The sequence below is a fragment of the Notamacropus eugenii genome, chromosome 5 (assembly GCF_028372415.1).
Source record: "Notamacropus eugenii isolate mMacEug1 chromosome 5, mMacEug1.pri_v2, whole genome shotgun sequence".
Taxonomy (NCBI): domain Eukaryota; kingdom Metazoa; phylum Chordata; class Mammalia; order Diprotodontia; family Macropodidae; genus Notamacropus; species Notamacropus eugenii.
The window spans coordinates 82,687,579-82,702,079 of record NC_092876.1 but is presented as its reverse complement, the minus strand read 5'-3'; the positions used below and the strand labels follow the sequence as shown (position 1 = coordinate 82,702,079).

Genomic DNA, 14,501 nt, shown 5'->3' with positions numbered 1-14,501 from the left:
CTATGTGCCAGGCAGCGCAAAAGTAAAATAAACAAAACCCAGTCTACATGCATCTTGTTCTGTTGTCTCTGCCTTTCAAAATCTATAATCACCCAAAACTGACACCTATGAATGGAAAGATCCAGGTTTTGTTCTGTTTATCACATGTCAGACTTAACTGCTCAGAGAGTGTTAATATCAGCCTTCTTTCAAATTGTATTGAGAATTGAGGTGGTTTTGAGTGGTACCAAGTGGTTTTCCACATTTGTCTGTGAAGTTTTATTTTTCTGAGTGTTAATACTCTTATTTATGGGAACCGCCTATAACTTGTGTGATTGGGACTACCTCCCTAAAATGTCATGCCTATCTGACCTGAAATCTCTACCTTTAATTGGGGTCGATAATGAGTTAGACAAGATACTACCTCTATAACTTCACTGTTGAATGGTAATTATGTGATGTAGGAAGGCTGCCAGAGGTCTCTCTATATTAACCCAAATTCATTTAGTTATTAGCTATTACTTTGAAAAGCAAGGAAGAAAACCATGGATATTTCTGTTTTGATGGGGTGGAGATGGGGCAAGTTGGCTGGGATGAACCCAGGGAGTGGGCATACTTTGAGAATCCTTCAGAGTTAGAGGAAAAGAGTCCTCTGAGATAATAATATTTAGCAATGCTATAGTTCAATGAGCTTTGAAAAGCACTTTATAGATATCACCTCATTTGATCCTCAAAACAACACTTGAAGGTAGGTGCCATTATTATCCTTATTTTACATATGAAGAAACTGAGGAAGACAGAAGTTAAGTGACCTGCCCAGAGTCACACAGCTAGTAAGTTTAAATTCATGTCTTCCTGACTCCAGAGCTGATGTTCTATCCATTGTGCCACCTAGCTGCACCAACTGGTAGTTATTTCAAAGTTTGCCTGAGAATGAGTTGTGTTGCCTGAGGGAAGCAGTTCACAGGATCCCTGTGGCAGTGCCAACATATCTCCTTCCCTGGAAAGGAAGGAGAGGAAGGGAATGGATGACAGAGTTAGTTGCTACATAGCTGTAGTGTCCTATACATACTTACCTGTATATATTTTTGATCCAGACCTGTGGCGGTTCCCCATGCAGACTCCGTCTGCCACTCATCTGTTATTCAGTCTTAGAAAACTGCCTGGGGATGTGAGAAGTTATACACTTTGCCCATGATCATGCAAGTTAGGATTTATCTGTGGCCTGAGTAACACCTCCTAGGGTCCTTGTCATGTAGGTTGGATTAGTCTTCTCCTAAAAAGCAGGGATACTGTCCTAAAGACTTGACTCAAGCTGGTGAAGCAGCATCCTGGTTTTCTAATGCCTCCAAAGCCTAGCCCAGCCCAGTCCAGCCCAGACCAGGAGAACTTTGAGATGTCCAAGGGCCTCTCAGACTTGATCGACATCCCACTGCTATGGGAGTCAACAGAGCTTTGTGACCATACCTGTTTCCATGTGGAGATGAAGGCTGTGTATGCCTGAATTTGTGCTGTATCCCTACCAAATATTGTTTCTAAACTATTATTAAATAAACTTTTTATTAAATGTTAGATGGTCTACCGGGGTCTCATTTTTCCTCTAATCCTAAGTCTAAAGCATTAGACTAACTTGAATCAGGCCCGTGCTTAGGCCTTCCTGATTCCAAGGCTAACCCTCAGTCTGCTGCACCATGTTCTCTATATTTCTGTCTCTTGTGTGTGTGTGTGTGTATGTGTGCGTATGTTCATGTATCCTTACACGACATCCATGTACATATTTATATGCATATATACATACATACGTAACCAATATGTGTCAAAGACATTACTTGAGCCCATGTCTTCTTGACCCCATAATGCTATACTACTTATTATGTACATATATATGCATAAATATGTATTATGTATATCGGTGTTCAAGTATAGACTCAACCCTTAAATGAGATCTCTTTGAAAGGAGTTATACATATACATACATGTATACATACATATAGGCATGATACAAAAAGGGACAAAAGACAGTCTATCCTCTCAAGGAGCTCACAGCAAGAAGCAAATATATACAAATAAGTTATGGACAGTATCAATATGAGATAATTAGCAGAGGGAAGGCACAGGAATTTAGGGGTTTGGGAAAGGATATTTTAAAAAGATAGAATTTTAGATGGGGCTTGAAGGAATACAGGAAAACCAGGAGGCAGAGATGTATATTAAATCTCTCTCTCTCTCTCTCCATCTTCTCTCTCTCTCTGCATACATATATAGTGTATGCAGAAAAAACGCGGAAGAACAATTCCAAAAAAATATTTCTACAATATTTATGTATTTTGCATATATCTCCTTTCCCCCATTCTAATAAGAATAATAAGAACTGTTTTCTTTGTCATTTTTCTAAAAAATTATTTTCTCAACCTTGTCAGGGTGGCGGGGAGGGTAGAGAGTAAAGCTTCTCCTTGGTACCAATGACAGTAGAATAATAGCCATTTGAATAGCCATGTATACACATTTAAATCTCCCAATACCCCTGTGAGAAACATAGAGTAACTATTATGCTCCCCATTTTACAGATGAGGAAACTGAGGTTCAGAGAGCAAATATGATTTGGACATAGTCAGCTATCTGGGAAATGACAGAGCTGGGACTTGACCCCAGGCGACAAGACCTTCCCAGCTAGTGATCTCTACACCATGCAAGGCTTCCTCTTATCTTTGCCATCCTCTCTGGAAGCAGAGGCTGGTAATAAATTCCCCTGCGTGGTTCTAGTCCCAGCGTGGGCCACCCTGCACAAAGGCATCAGTGGCCTCATTTACATAAGATAATGAAACTGCAGTAAAAATAGTATAAATAAATAAATAAATTGCGGGCAACTTTGTTTCTATAATGACAGATGCTCTTTAAGCAATTTGCTAACGTTTCCCAGGGAGATGCCATCCAGGCTGCGGGTGGGGGGTGTGCGGTGCAATTGGGGAGAACTGTGGTTCTCCTACTTCCCCTTCGTGGGACCCTGATTGAGCTGCAGATAGACACCTGAATCCCTGGGGCTCTTTCTTGCTGCTCCCCCAGCTCCTTTACAACCATGAGATGTCCCGTGTTGCAGGCTCTGTCTGTGGTCTGTATATGAGGAGAAGCTTGGAAGCAACAGAGAGAGAGGGAGGCAGGGGAAGAGGAGATAGAAAAGGAGAAAGAGAGATAGAGACAGAGAGAGTGAGAGACACACACAGACAAGGAGAGACAGAGTCAGAGATAGACAGACCCACACACAGAGATGGAGAGAGACATAGACGAAAAGAGAGCCAGAGAGAGAGAGAGAGAGAGAGAAATAGAGGGGTAGGGAGAGAGGAAGGAAAAGAAAGGGAGAATAAAGAGAGAGAGAAGCGGAGAGTGGAGAGGAGTAAAGGATAGACAATGCCAGAAAAGTAGGGCATCCTGGTTAGATTTGGCCCTTTCATCCTTTCTCAGTCACAGGATTCTAGATTCTCAGAAGTGAACTTCCCAAAATTCTGCAATTCGATACCACCTGGTTGCCACTGAACCTCTTGGAAACTTAGTTTCCTGATCTGTGAAGTAAGGGGGGTTGGATTAAATGAACTTTAAGGTCTCTTTCAGCTCTAAATCAATGATCCTTGGATCAGTGTGGGTACCCCCTCCATCAACTCATATCTCAGCCTCTCCCTGCCTTGGTAATAGGTCATCATGAAATTTTGCTTTAGCCAAAACAAATTCCTCCCGTGGTGGGCAACCTTCTGGCGATGAGGCTGTTGCATGAAAAATGATTATTTTTTAAAACCTTTCATCCACTCTGCAAACATTTGTTAACTGTTTACTGTGGTCAGTGGCTGGGCTGGATTCTGTATTATAATATAAAAAAAATCCATTTCATGATTTGCTGTGGCCAAAATATTCATCCTTCTGGTGACTAGCTTTCCAATGATGAATCTCTCCACACCTAGCTAGTCTGGTACTTGTATGAGAACAATTTATTATTGAGTCTCACTTGGACCTTTTCCAGTTTGGTCCTAGAGTTTCTCAAAAAAGCTCCTGTCCACATGGTCTAGCCATGGAGAACCCAGGGTCCTCCCTATGTTATGGGAAATCATCAGATGAGGCTGACAGTGGAGGAATCATGTTTTTAAATAAATAAAATTAAATGAGGTTACAAAGAAAACTAGTTATATTAAAATAGAATTATATATAGTTTTAAAATTATTTATATTAAATATAAAATTATATAATTATATATTATATAATATAATATGTATATACAACATATACATATATTTGTATATGTATCATAAAAAAAATTCACAGAACTCAAGTTGCAAACCCCTATGGTAGGGGAAATTGTGACTGCATAAAGGGAGAAAAACTAACCTCTGGTTTTCTGGTACTACCCTTTCTTGAGACTGGTTACATCTGCCCTAAACTACAAACCCTCTTCTGCATGGCACTCTACCCTGTCCTTTCTCTGGAACCTTCTCTATTTAGAATCTTCCTCCAGCTCACTGGCACATAGCATTTGGTGGCATTAGAGGTAGGAAGCTAATCAGATGCACCACACCCTGCCCCTCCCTTTTAAAGCACCTAAGGAGTGACTTTGCTGTGTGGGATAGCCTAGGTGTTCCTGCCCTGAGAAGAGGGACCAGAGCTGAGACTGTGTGGTGTGTCTCTTTTGCAATGGTCAATCCCCTTACTAATCTTCCTTCCAAGACATCAAGATCATTTTAACCCAAGGCTTGAACTCCCCTGATGGCTGCTAAATTTCTAAAACATCTTGCTCATCTGCTGTTGTAGTCTTGTCTCTTGGACGTCTGTGCTATCACTGTGCCTTCTCTCCGCTCCCCTCCCCACCCCATCCTGATCTACTCTTAACCCTACCACTCACCTGGGTCTTACTTTTCCTTATGTGAAGTAAGAGTTCAATAAGCCTGTTGCACTTAGTATCATTGACCTACTCTGACTCTTCTGGGAAAATCTTCCCCAGAGCAGCTGCAATGGACTGGGAAAGAAATAAATCCTAGCCTTGTCCTCTTTTTTTAAAGGCTGATAAAAAGCCTCGAAAATCTGACTCCTGGTCTGAGTGTGGGGAAGGCTGAGCAAGTTACTTTTGAGTAGTTGAACTCTGACTTCCTCCAAGAGTCAGCTCAGATTCCCCTTTCTGAAGGAGAGCCTTCATAGTATTCCCCCTGCTAGTGTAGTGCCTTTCCTCTGAGATTGCTTTCTCTGTCTGTCTCTCTTTCTCTCTCTGTCTTTCTCTGTCTCTGTCTCCCCCTCCCCCACCGCCCCCCAGTCTCTGTCTCTGTCTCTCCCTCCTCTTGTTTGTACCTAGATATTTGCATATTGTCTTCCTGTTAGAATGGAAGTACCTCGAGGGCAGGGACTATTTTTGTTTTCCTTTAGCTCTCCAGGGATTTGTCCAGTGCTGTCATAGGTGCTTAATAAATGAATGAATACTTGTTGGATTGATCGATTGATTGATGGGGGGAATAGGAGTCTTAGCTTGTTCCCAACTCCAGAAGAGCCAATTCTCCAGGAGAGAACTCAAAGAAACAAACAAAGTGTGACTATTTTCTAGAAATCTTTTTTATTATTTAAAATTTAAAACCATATTACTTCATAACAGCAAACTGTGTACTTTGATATTTCACAGTGTCTTAAAAAGGAAATAAACAGATTTTGGGGAATTTATTTACATGGGCCTAGAATGATTAGCAAGTAACACAGTTACTATGAAACCAAAATTGTTACAAAATGTTTACAAAAAACTATATTCATAGAAATTCTGCATGTCCACAAAGGGCATCCCCTGATTGGCCCAGAGACCATCGAGTGAAGGAAGGACAAAAGGTAGGCTCAGGCCAGGCCCTTTGGCAGGAGCTGGGGGGTGTAAGAGCCAGTGAGAGAGTGAGCAAGCTAGCTAGCAAGCGAGTGAGTGAGCCAGGGAAAGGCAGACCCAGGAGCTTTGGGCCAGATCCCATTGGATGACAGAAGCATGTATTTGATCCCTAAGGGCCCATCCAGGGAGACCTAGCCAGGAGGTGGTTCTTACCATATTTTACTGTCAACGTGCCCAGGAGCAAGGTCAAGGTGGACCAATTGAGACCTGGTAGAACTCTCAGATCTTCTCATCAAGGGCCTCTGAACCTTGGCTTACTAAAGATTTTTTTCTTTGTACCTCCCTGAAGGTTTAGGGGCAGCCTCAAACCCAGAGAGTCCTGACCAAAGGGCAGAGGAGGGAAACCAACCAAAATCTGTCCCACCAAGACAGGAAAGGCAGATATTACTGGTAAGAAACTGGGGAGGTCCAGGGAGGCTGAGGGAAGGGGAGGGAGGTTGAATGGCCTAGAAAGAGACTAGTGACTGGGTATGGGGGAGATGAAAGGGGCTGATGAGAGAGAGATGGAGAAGAGGAGAGGAGAGGAGAAGAGATGACAGAAAGAAGATAGAGACACATACACAGGGAAGAAGGTGAAGAGAAAGGAGACAGAAACAGAGAAAGGCATAAAGGAAGGAGCAGAGGAGGGAGGGGAAAGAAAAAAAGAAAGAGGGAAAGGAAGAGGAAAAATGAGGGAAGAGAGAAAGAAAGATTGAGATAGACAAAGAGGGAAGATGAAAAGGGAGAGATGGGGATAGAGAGGGAAAAGGAAGAGGGTGTGGGAGGAATGAGAGAGGGAGAGGGAGGGGGCTAACCTGTCAGTGTGGTATTTCACATATAGTTACTGTGCTTTGTTGTGTTGAGTTTGTGTGAGGTGGTGCCATGTCCAGCATATGGCTTTGGGGAGCATTTACGTTATCCAGGCTGTTCCCTTGGTCTGGGCTGATTCTATAGGCAGCTGTCTGTTCCTTTCCAGTGCTCTCTGAAATTCTGTGATGCACAGTTGGGATTCTAGTGAACAAGGGGATGGACTGTCCTTCCTATCAAAGCTCAAATCCTACTAGCGATGGAGAGACCCCACCCTGGGGGCACCAGAGGAAATTGGATGATGTGCCACCCCCTTCCCCCATACATAAGAGGCAGAAGGAAGTTTGACCTTAGGATCAATGAAGGACTGAAAAATGGGAGTGGAATTGAGCAAGGATCAGTCCTCTGTTCCCATCCCCAGGTCTACCACTGTCCTGCTGGTGATTGGGAGCCTTCACTGTAGGCCTCAAGACTTCCCTGGTCAGTTCTGAGTTCTAATATGAAAGGCATGGGGTAGATAGGGTACACCTCTGGTTTGGGGTTTCTCCTCAGCTGGCATGACAACCCTGGGTTAGCATCTTGAGATTACATGGAGTAGCCAGAAAGAGTTTATGCATTTAAAAGATTTTTTTAACCAATAGGGGGTGTGTATGTGGTGTGTGTGTGTGTGTGTGTGTGTGTGTGTGTGTCTGTGTATTGGGGTGGGGTTGGGTTGTGTGCATGAATATGGGACAAGAATGATAGGAGTACCAGACCCCTCACATCTTCCAGCTGATCACAAGAAGATAAGGTTGACCAGAAATTCTTTAGTTATCACTCCCTGCCCAACCTATGCCCAGCCCATTACCGATAGTCCTGAGATGCTAAGAGGCCACATCACAGAAGGATACATCTCAGTCAGACCATCACAAGTCTGTCTTTTCCTAGCCACACCCCAAGACTGGGAATGAGGAAAACCATAGAAGGTCCCTGGAGACCTTCTCCTGCACCACAAGAGTCCCAACTACAGTAATGGTAGGGACCCAGAAGACAAGAGAAGGTGACAGAGACATGGCCAGGAGTGAACAGCAAGTGGAAGGGAGTGGGGAGGAAGAAAATGGGGAAAGAAAGGGGCAAGGAGAAAAAGCAGGAGCCACATGTAGCCTATGCACTCGCTTGAGTGGGAGTCGATCTCCCTATTTCTCTCTCTTGAGTCTAGTTCCCCAAAGTGCCTGACTCACCCCCTCAATCTAGTGGATTCTGCCCTTGGCCTTTCATCATTTGCAGCCTCCATGTTTCCCAGAATATATCTGGGAAGGGTCTGCAGGTATCTGGGCAAGAAATACTCCTTGGAGGTCCTTGGATCACCATCACCCAAGATTTACTGGCCATATTATATATACACTGTATGTATGTGTGTGCGTGCATGTGTGTATGTGTGGTATGTATACACGCATAGGCATGTGAGCATGCGTGTGAGGAGGGTTACATATACACATGTACTACGCAGTATATATACACTGTGCATATATATATACAGTATATATACGTATATATATCTCTTTGTACATTCATATATATATATATATTGTACAGAACTTTGCTTTCTACCAAAGAAAAGTTTTGAGAGTTGCTGTCTCTTCTCCCGAAGCAATGCCCAAGGACTGTAAATGAAACATCGACCCACTGCTGCTGTCTTCAGACTAGCATTAAGAGGAGGGTCTGGGCGAAGGGCACCAGGAGGAGGTTCTGCTGCTGAAGGCAGCTGGGTTAACTCCAGATGTCTGCCGGCACAGCTGGAGCATCTGGGGGAAGGGATCAGCTACTTCATACTGTGTGATGGAGGAGCATTTGCAGAAAACCTGAATAGTAAATGCTTTTCCCCCCCACCCCAATGGCTTCCCAACCAAAAAAAAAAAGGAGAAAGAGGAAGAGAATGAAGTGGGGGAGTAAAAAGCCCCCAACCAGGGACTGGCCAGTCTACAGCTGTGTTTAGTCTCTGCCTCCCTCTGTGTTTAGGGAAAGGGCACAGCTCCTGGATACCATGATGGCTAATCTCTCAGCACATCCTCAAACTAGGCCAACTCTCCTCCTGACTGTTGGGGCTCAGGCTTTTAGTATTCTTTCTGAAGGAGGCAGCCATGTGGCTCCACTGAGGAAGAGGCCTTTCTTGTCCCTAGAAGGGGCTGTTTCCTCCAGGCTACTAGCTGAGGGAGGGCTTTTCTTTCCTGGAGATGTTCTTGAGGCTGGGCTGATACAGCAAGCTCAATAAAGAAACCTTCCTTGGATCTTCCACATCAGTCCAAATAAGAGGAGTTCTGCATGGCAGGCAGTGTTAGGACGAGGACAAGGAGGAGGAGGAGAAAGAGTGAGAAAGGAAGAGAGAGAGAAGAGAGAGGAGAGAGAGACAGAGAGAGAGAGAGAGAGAGAGAGAGAGAGAGAGAGAGAGAGAAAGGAGATAGGGAGAGAGGAGAGAGAGAGACAGAGACAGAGACAGAGACAGAGAGGGACAGAGAGATAGAGGGAGGGAAGGAGAGAGAGAGAGAAGGGGAGGCAGCCTCTGGGGAATTTATCTCACTGCCTTTTGCCAAAGTGGCCAGTTTGGTCAAGAAAGTATAGAACAATAGCTGGATGATGGGAGATCGATGGTGGCTTCAAAAACCTTGGAGGAAAGACTGATGTGGGGACAAGTAGCCAAGAGGAGAGGCCTGTCCCAACCTGGGTTTTTCTACCAGCAAACTGGAATGTTTAACTGTCTCTTAATATTTTAATCATGTGTAGATAAGTTACAACCCCTATCCTGACATTACTCTAATGATCTGGCTCATATCCAATATGCCCCCCAAACCCTAGCACTAAGAAACACTCCTTCAGGTGGAGATACACTTTTCTTTCCTGGTTGTGTCTTTCTTGATAAGATATTAGTGTATCTCTGCCATGGTGTTTTCAGATGTTAGAGTTTACAGGGAATACTGAACATTCGCCATTCATCCTTGCTGGCCCATGCCAGCAAACTCCTCATGTAGGCTCCTGAGTTTCCTTCTAGCTTTAAATCTATGATCCTCGGATCTAGGATATCAACCCTAACATGTAAGTACATGAGACCTGACCAGGAAGGGGGCATCATTCTGTGCCAGCAAAGAAGACCAGAAACACCTTACTGCTTTAGGAAGATTTGCCTAAAAGAGCTGTAACTGCTGTGACTATTCTTATTTCTTCCATAGAAATGCCACACACACGAATCATCTCTCTTGAAGTGCTTTCTGCACACTGTTGTGAGAATATATTTTTGTACACACACCCATTTTCTATATGGCTGTGTATGCGTGTCTTCTATGAAATATATTCTAATGATGAATAGTAGCTAATAACCACAAAGGTAAGAGCAATTAGACAAGTCTGTATTTAAGGTCCTGTTAATTCACTGAAAAAATAGTAAAATGAGGGACCATGAGTTAATAACAAAGCATTTGGCTTAGACTCGGTCAACACCTTCATGCCCTTCACCCGCTGGCACCTGTAATCCAGACTCTTAGAAAGCATCTCCTTCAACAAAGAAGTATAAACACAACTCTGACTTACTAATTGTTCTTCCCCATTCCTGACATTAGCTAGACACATCTGTGTGCATATACACATACACCAAGAAACTCTATTACATCATGGCTTGTCTTATCAGTGAATGGATTTGGCTATAGTGCAGGGTCAATCAGGCCGGCCCAGCCCAAACATTGCCTACCCAGTCAGAGCTGGGGACATGTGGTGACCCTGTAAGCAGGCACTGGGTCTGTCCCTCAGTCCATGGGCTACAGAGAGGGTACTCTTGTACTTTATGCTGTAGTGCATGGGGGCACTCTTGGCCTGGCCCTGTCTAATTCCAGAACCATAGGGTCATCCTCAGAACACAGAAGTCTGCTCACTTTCATAGCGACTGAGAGAGGGATAGGAGAATTTGGAAACTCCTTTTTTTCTCTAAGAAGCCCCCAAGCATTAAACTTAGCTTCTCAATAACAAGGTCACTTCAGCAGAGCTGGGAGGCTAGGGCAAGACTGAAACATCATGTTTGAGCCAGGTATTGGAGCCTCCACTTTGTCCCCCAACCTGATGGATGCCCTCCATGTAGGGCAATCCTCCTGTTTGACAAGAGAAACTCTCAGGCCAAATCATGCCTTCCTTAAGGACACTTTGTTCCTTCCGGCATTCCCCATTGCCCACTTCTCTGGCCAGTCCCCCAAAGCACCACAATGTCCCCACCACTCCAGGGGGAATGAAGAGAGGAGTTGAGGGGTGACCTGGATGGAGGCCACCTTGTGGGGTCTTTGGTTAATGCTTCTAGGCACAGTTTCCCTCTCCCACCCTAGGGAGATGAGACATTGCCCAGAATTGCCATTGGAAACAAGCTCATAGTTTCTGAAAGGTCCTGAGGGTCAGGGCCTCTTGTGGTCATCTCTTCAACCACTTGTCCTCTCCATATTGCCAGATGTCAGCTTCTACATGATGCTGTCTAGCCCAAGGCTCATCTACGCTCTGAAAAAATGAGTTTTGGCTTCCTTGTTAGCCTGGGCCAAGAGCTCATTTCTTCCTCATTTGTCCTCCCAAGAGGACAGAGGGAGGCAGATAGAAAAGAGTCAGTGTCAAAGGAGGCAGAACATGATCAACAAAACCTTCAAGCTCCACATGAATGTCAGCCTGACTCTGGCAATAGCATGGTAGTCCCAATCAAGAGCCATTTGCTTTTTCTGTGATGTTTGTTTTCCTGCCTGGCTTTGGAAGGCAAGGACTGGTGGCTGGAGTCTCTGGACCTTTCTCGAAGAGGGGCAATAAGACGTCTGTCCCTTGGGCCTGGAATAGCTTGTTGAAGAATTCATTGTGGTTTCCTCCTTCTACCCTGGTTTTCTCAGTCCATTACAAAAATAGGTGTCTCATCGATAAGGAATTCAAAATGTTGCTTCTTCCTGGGCCATTCCATCACCACCAACATGGAACCCTGTCTAAGACCAATGGGCCTCAATCCTCTTGGCTACTCAGGATGAAGTCAGCAGTCAATGTACAACTGAAGCTTCTTTCCAGGCCATTGGTCCTGGGTTTGTGTAGGTATCCATCTGTCCATACTGATGGCCATTTCCCCTTGACCAAAATGGCTACTTTTTAAAATTGCCATGCTCCTGGAAGCCCATGGGACAGAGTTTTAAACATGGAGACTTGAAATCCCCCAGAAGGCTGCTGGTACAGAGCCCTCATGTCACCAGAGGGTCCACTGTATGAATCTCTGTCTAGAAGAAGATGGGGAGTGTTCAGCCTGAAGGAGGTGTGTGTGTGTGTGTGTGTGTGTGTGTGTGTGCGTGTGCGCATGTGCATTCTTCATCTTTGCCTCTTCTGCTTTAGAGAGTCAAACAAGAAGGCCCCACCTACTACCCACCCAATCCCCTAAACCACAGGCTGGGGTCTGGTAGGTTCATTGTAGGTGGGCAAGTGGGAGTGGGGCCAGCTTCCTTCACTGCCCGCAGACTTAGAAGGGGGATCTTTCCTTCTGTCCCCATCTGTTGCCCTGAAGGAGCTGCCTCTTGCCAGCCCCTGGCCCTTGCCCCAGCCCTAGGGGAATACTGGTGCCAGTGCAGTATTGCAGGTCATGCTGTCCTTGCCCGGGAGTCTACGGTCATTGAATGTGTGCATGTTGATGACAGCGTCGGCTTTGACCATGACTGGTGGCTGAGGCTTGTGTTTGACCCGTCGCTGGCAGGTGAGGGAGAATCGGATTTCGTCAGCCACAGTGCTGCAGAATGAACGCTGGAAGGAAGAGGGAGGAGGAGGCTTGCTGTTATTCCCTGTATGGTACAGAGGGCAGAATTATACTTCGGGTAGTATCTTTCTCTTTGAAGGAGTTAAGAGACCAAGATTCTAGTCTCAGTTCTGTCACTAACTAGCTCACTGTGTGATCTTGGATGTGTCTGCTTCCCTGCCTGACCCTCTCAATGAGTAGATTGGATTGTTTGAATTATCAGGTCTTTCCTGACTCTGATATTCTGTGTTCTAAGGACCCTCCCAGCTCTGATATTGTGTTCTAAGGGCCCTCCCAGCTCTGACATTCTGTGTTCTAAGGTTCTGCTCAGCTCTGACATTCTGTGTTCTAAGACCCCTCCCAGTTCTGACATTCTGTGTTCTAAGGTCCTGCTCAGCTCTGATCCTCCTTAAATCCTTTTCCCTCCCCTGACCCTCTCCCCTCAGCCCAACTCTGCTCAGTCTCAAGCACACCCTCTCACCCACACCTCCTCGGGGAGGGGATTACCTGTTCCCGTTCTGCTGTTTTTCGGAGTTTGTAGATGAACTCGCCCACAGCCACCAGCACGGAGAGCACCAGCCCTGCGGCAAGCACAATGAAGATGCCCCCGATCTTCTGGATGCCCAGGGCGCTAGCCTCCTTGTTCTCTTCCTCCGGGCAGCCGTTCCCCCGCCACCATTTCTCCTTCATGATGTGCAGCTTGTCCTCTTCTTGGAGCTGGAGGATAGCAATGGTGATCTTGTCCCTGTAGGGGGAGCCTTGGGAAGGGGGCAAGAATAAAGCCCAGTCAGGGAGAGTAGTACCCAGCCTCCTCCCGACCTGGCATGGGACCTCTTTGTAGGTAAAGCAACAGCAACAGCAGCCACAGCCAAAGCTCCCGTCTCTGTAGGCATTGTCTCAGCCCAGAGAGGCAGACCAGGAAACCAAGACTCAGGGAAGGCAAGTGATTTGTCCACAGTCACATAGATAAGTGACAGAGACTTGAACTACCTATCTTCTGACTCCAGATCCAGATCAGTGCACCATCAGCTATTATCTGTGGATGCACATATGTTACTGAAATTGGGAGAGGAGGGAAAGGGCCTTTGCTGGGTAAGGTGATCATCTCTAGCTGTCTCCCCTGAGCACATTAACCCTGGTCTAAGGCACCAGGAGACCTGGATTTGAATTTCAAATTCTGCCGCTGTGTTACCTTGAGTAAGTAACTTCTTTGATTTCCTCAGTTTTCACATCTCAGAAATGGGGATAGTAATCCCTGACTTGACTCCCACCCAGAGCTGTTGGGAGGATCCTTTGCGAGAATGGATGAGAACACCCAGTATAAAAGTGAGCTACTATGGGTCAGTGGATCATATGGTCAAGTCATTGCTCAGATACAGGCAGAGAGCCCCACAGTGCTGCAGAGGAGGATGCAAGCACGAGCCTAATGGCCCCTTCCTACTTCACACTATTGACAAGGAAGGAAACTTCTCAGTCTAGAAAAGACCTCTTGAGGTCTTTAAACTCACTCTCATCTCTAGGCAGTAGTAATTTCAGCCCTCCAAGCAAGTTACCTAGATATGTGATCCCAGGCCAGTCATCTTTCTCCTTTTCTTTCCCCATAGTCCCTTGTCTGGACTGTGAATGATGGGCAGCTTCCTCTTTGGTGAGGGGTAGTGGTGGGGACTGGATACCCACTTACCCATGGGTGTGCCGATCCCATAGCCTTTGGAGTCGATGAGGCCCCCAATTTGGGTGAGGTTGCAATTCCTCTGAGTGATGTACTCGATGGCTGTGGATTCCATGAGCAGGGCGTAGTCAGCTGTTAGGGCTCTCTGGATGCCCTCCTCATTATTCTTCACCAGGGCTGAGGGTTTGCTGCTCATAAATGCCCACATCTTCTCGAATGTGGAAATCTTGGATTTCTGGGAGCATCGCCACCAAGGCAGCAATAGAAAGAGGGAAGGAGGGGGTTAGGGGATCATGGGAGGCATTGAAGGAGTATAAATGGAAAAGACAGAAATAATTCAATGCAGGGAAGAAATAGGAGGACATAGGAGATGAAGAAAGAAGGAATTGGGGGAGTAAAAGGAGGGAGAAGAATAA

General features: G+C 45.6%; 1 protein-coding gene across 1 annotated transcript in view; it reads right to left on the bottom strand.

Annotated features, from left to right (window-relative positions):
- Window positions 1-5,594: 5,594 nt before the first annotated feature.
- Window positions 5,595-14,501, bottom strand: part of GRIK3 (glutamate ionotropic receptor kainate type subunit 3) — a 316,008-nt gene continuing 307,101 nt past the window's right edge. Inside the window, exons 14-16 of the mRNA XM_072610019.1 lie at window positions 14,098-14,320; window positions 12,924-13,174; window positions 5,595-12,424 (exon numbers count right to left, since the gene is read on the bottom strand). Of these exons, the coding sequence (XP_072466120.1) occupies window positions 12,230-12,424; window positions 12,924-13,174; window positions 14,098-14,320 (669 nt within the window). The 3' untranslated portion in view covers window positions 5,595-12,229. The remainder of the gene's footprint in view (window positions 12,425-12,923; window positions 13,175-14,097; window positions 14,321-14,501) is intronic.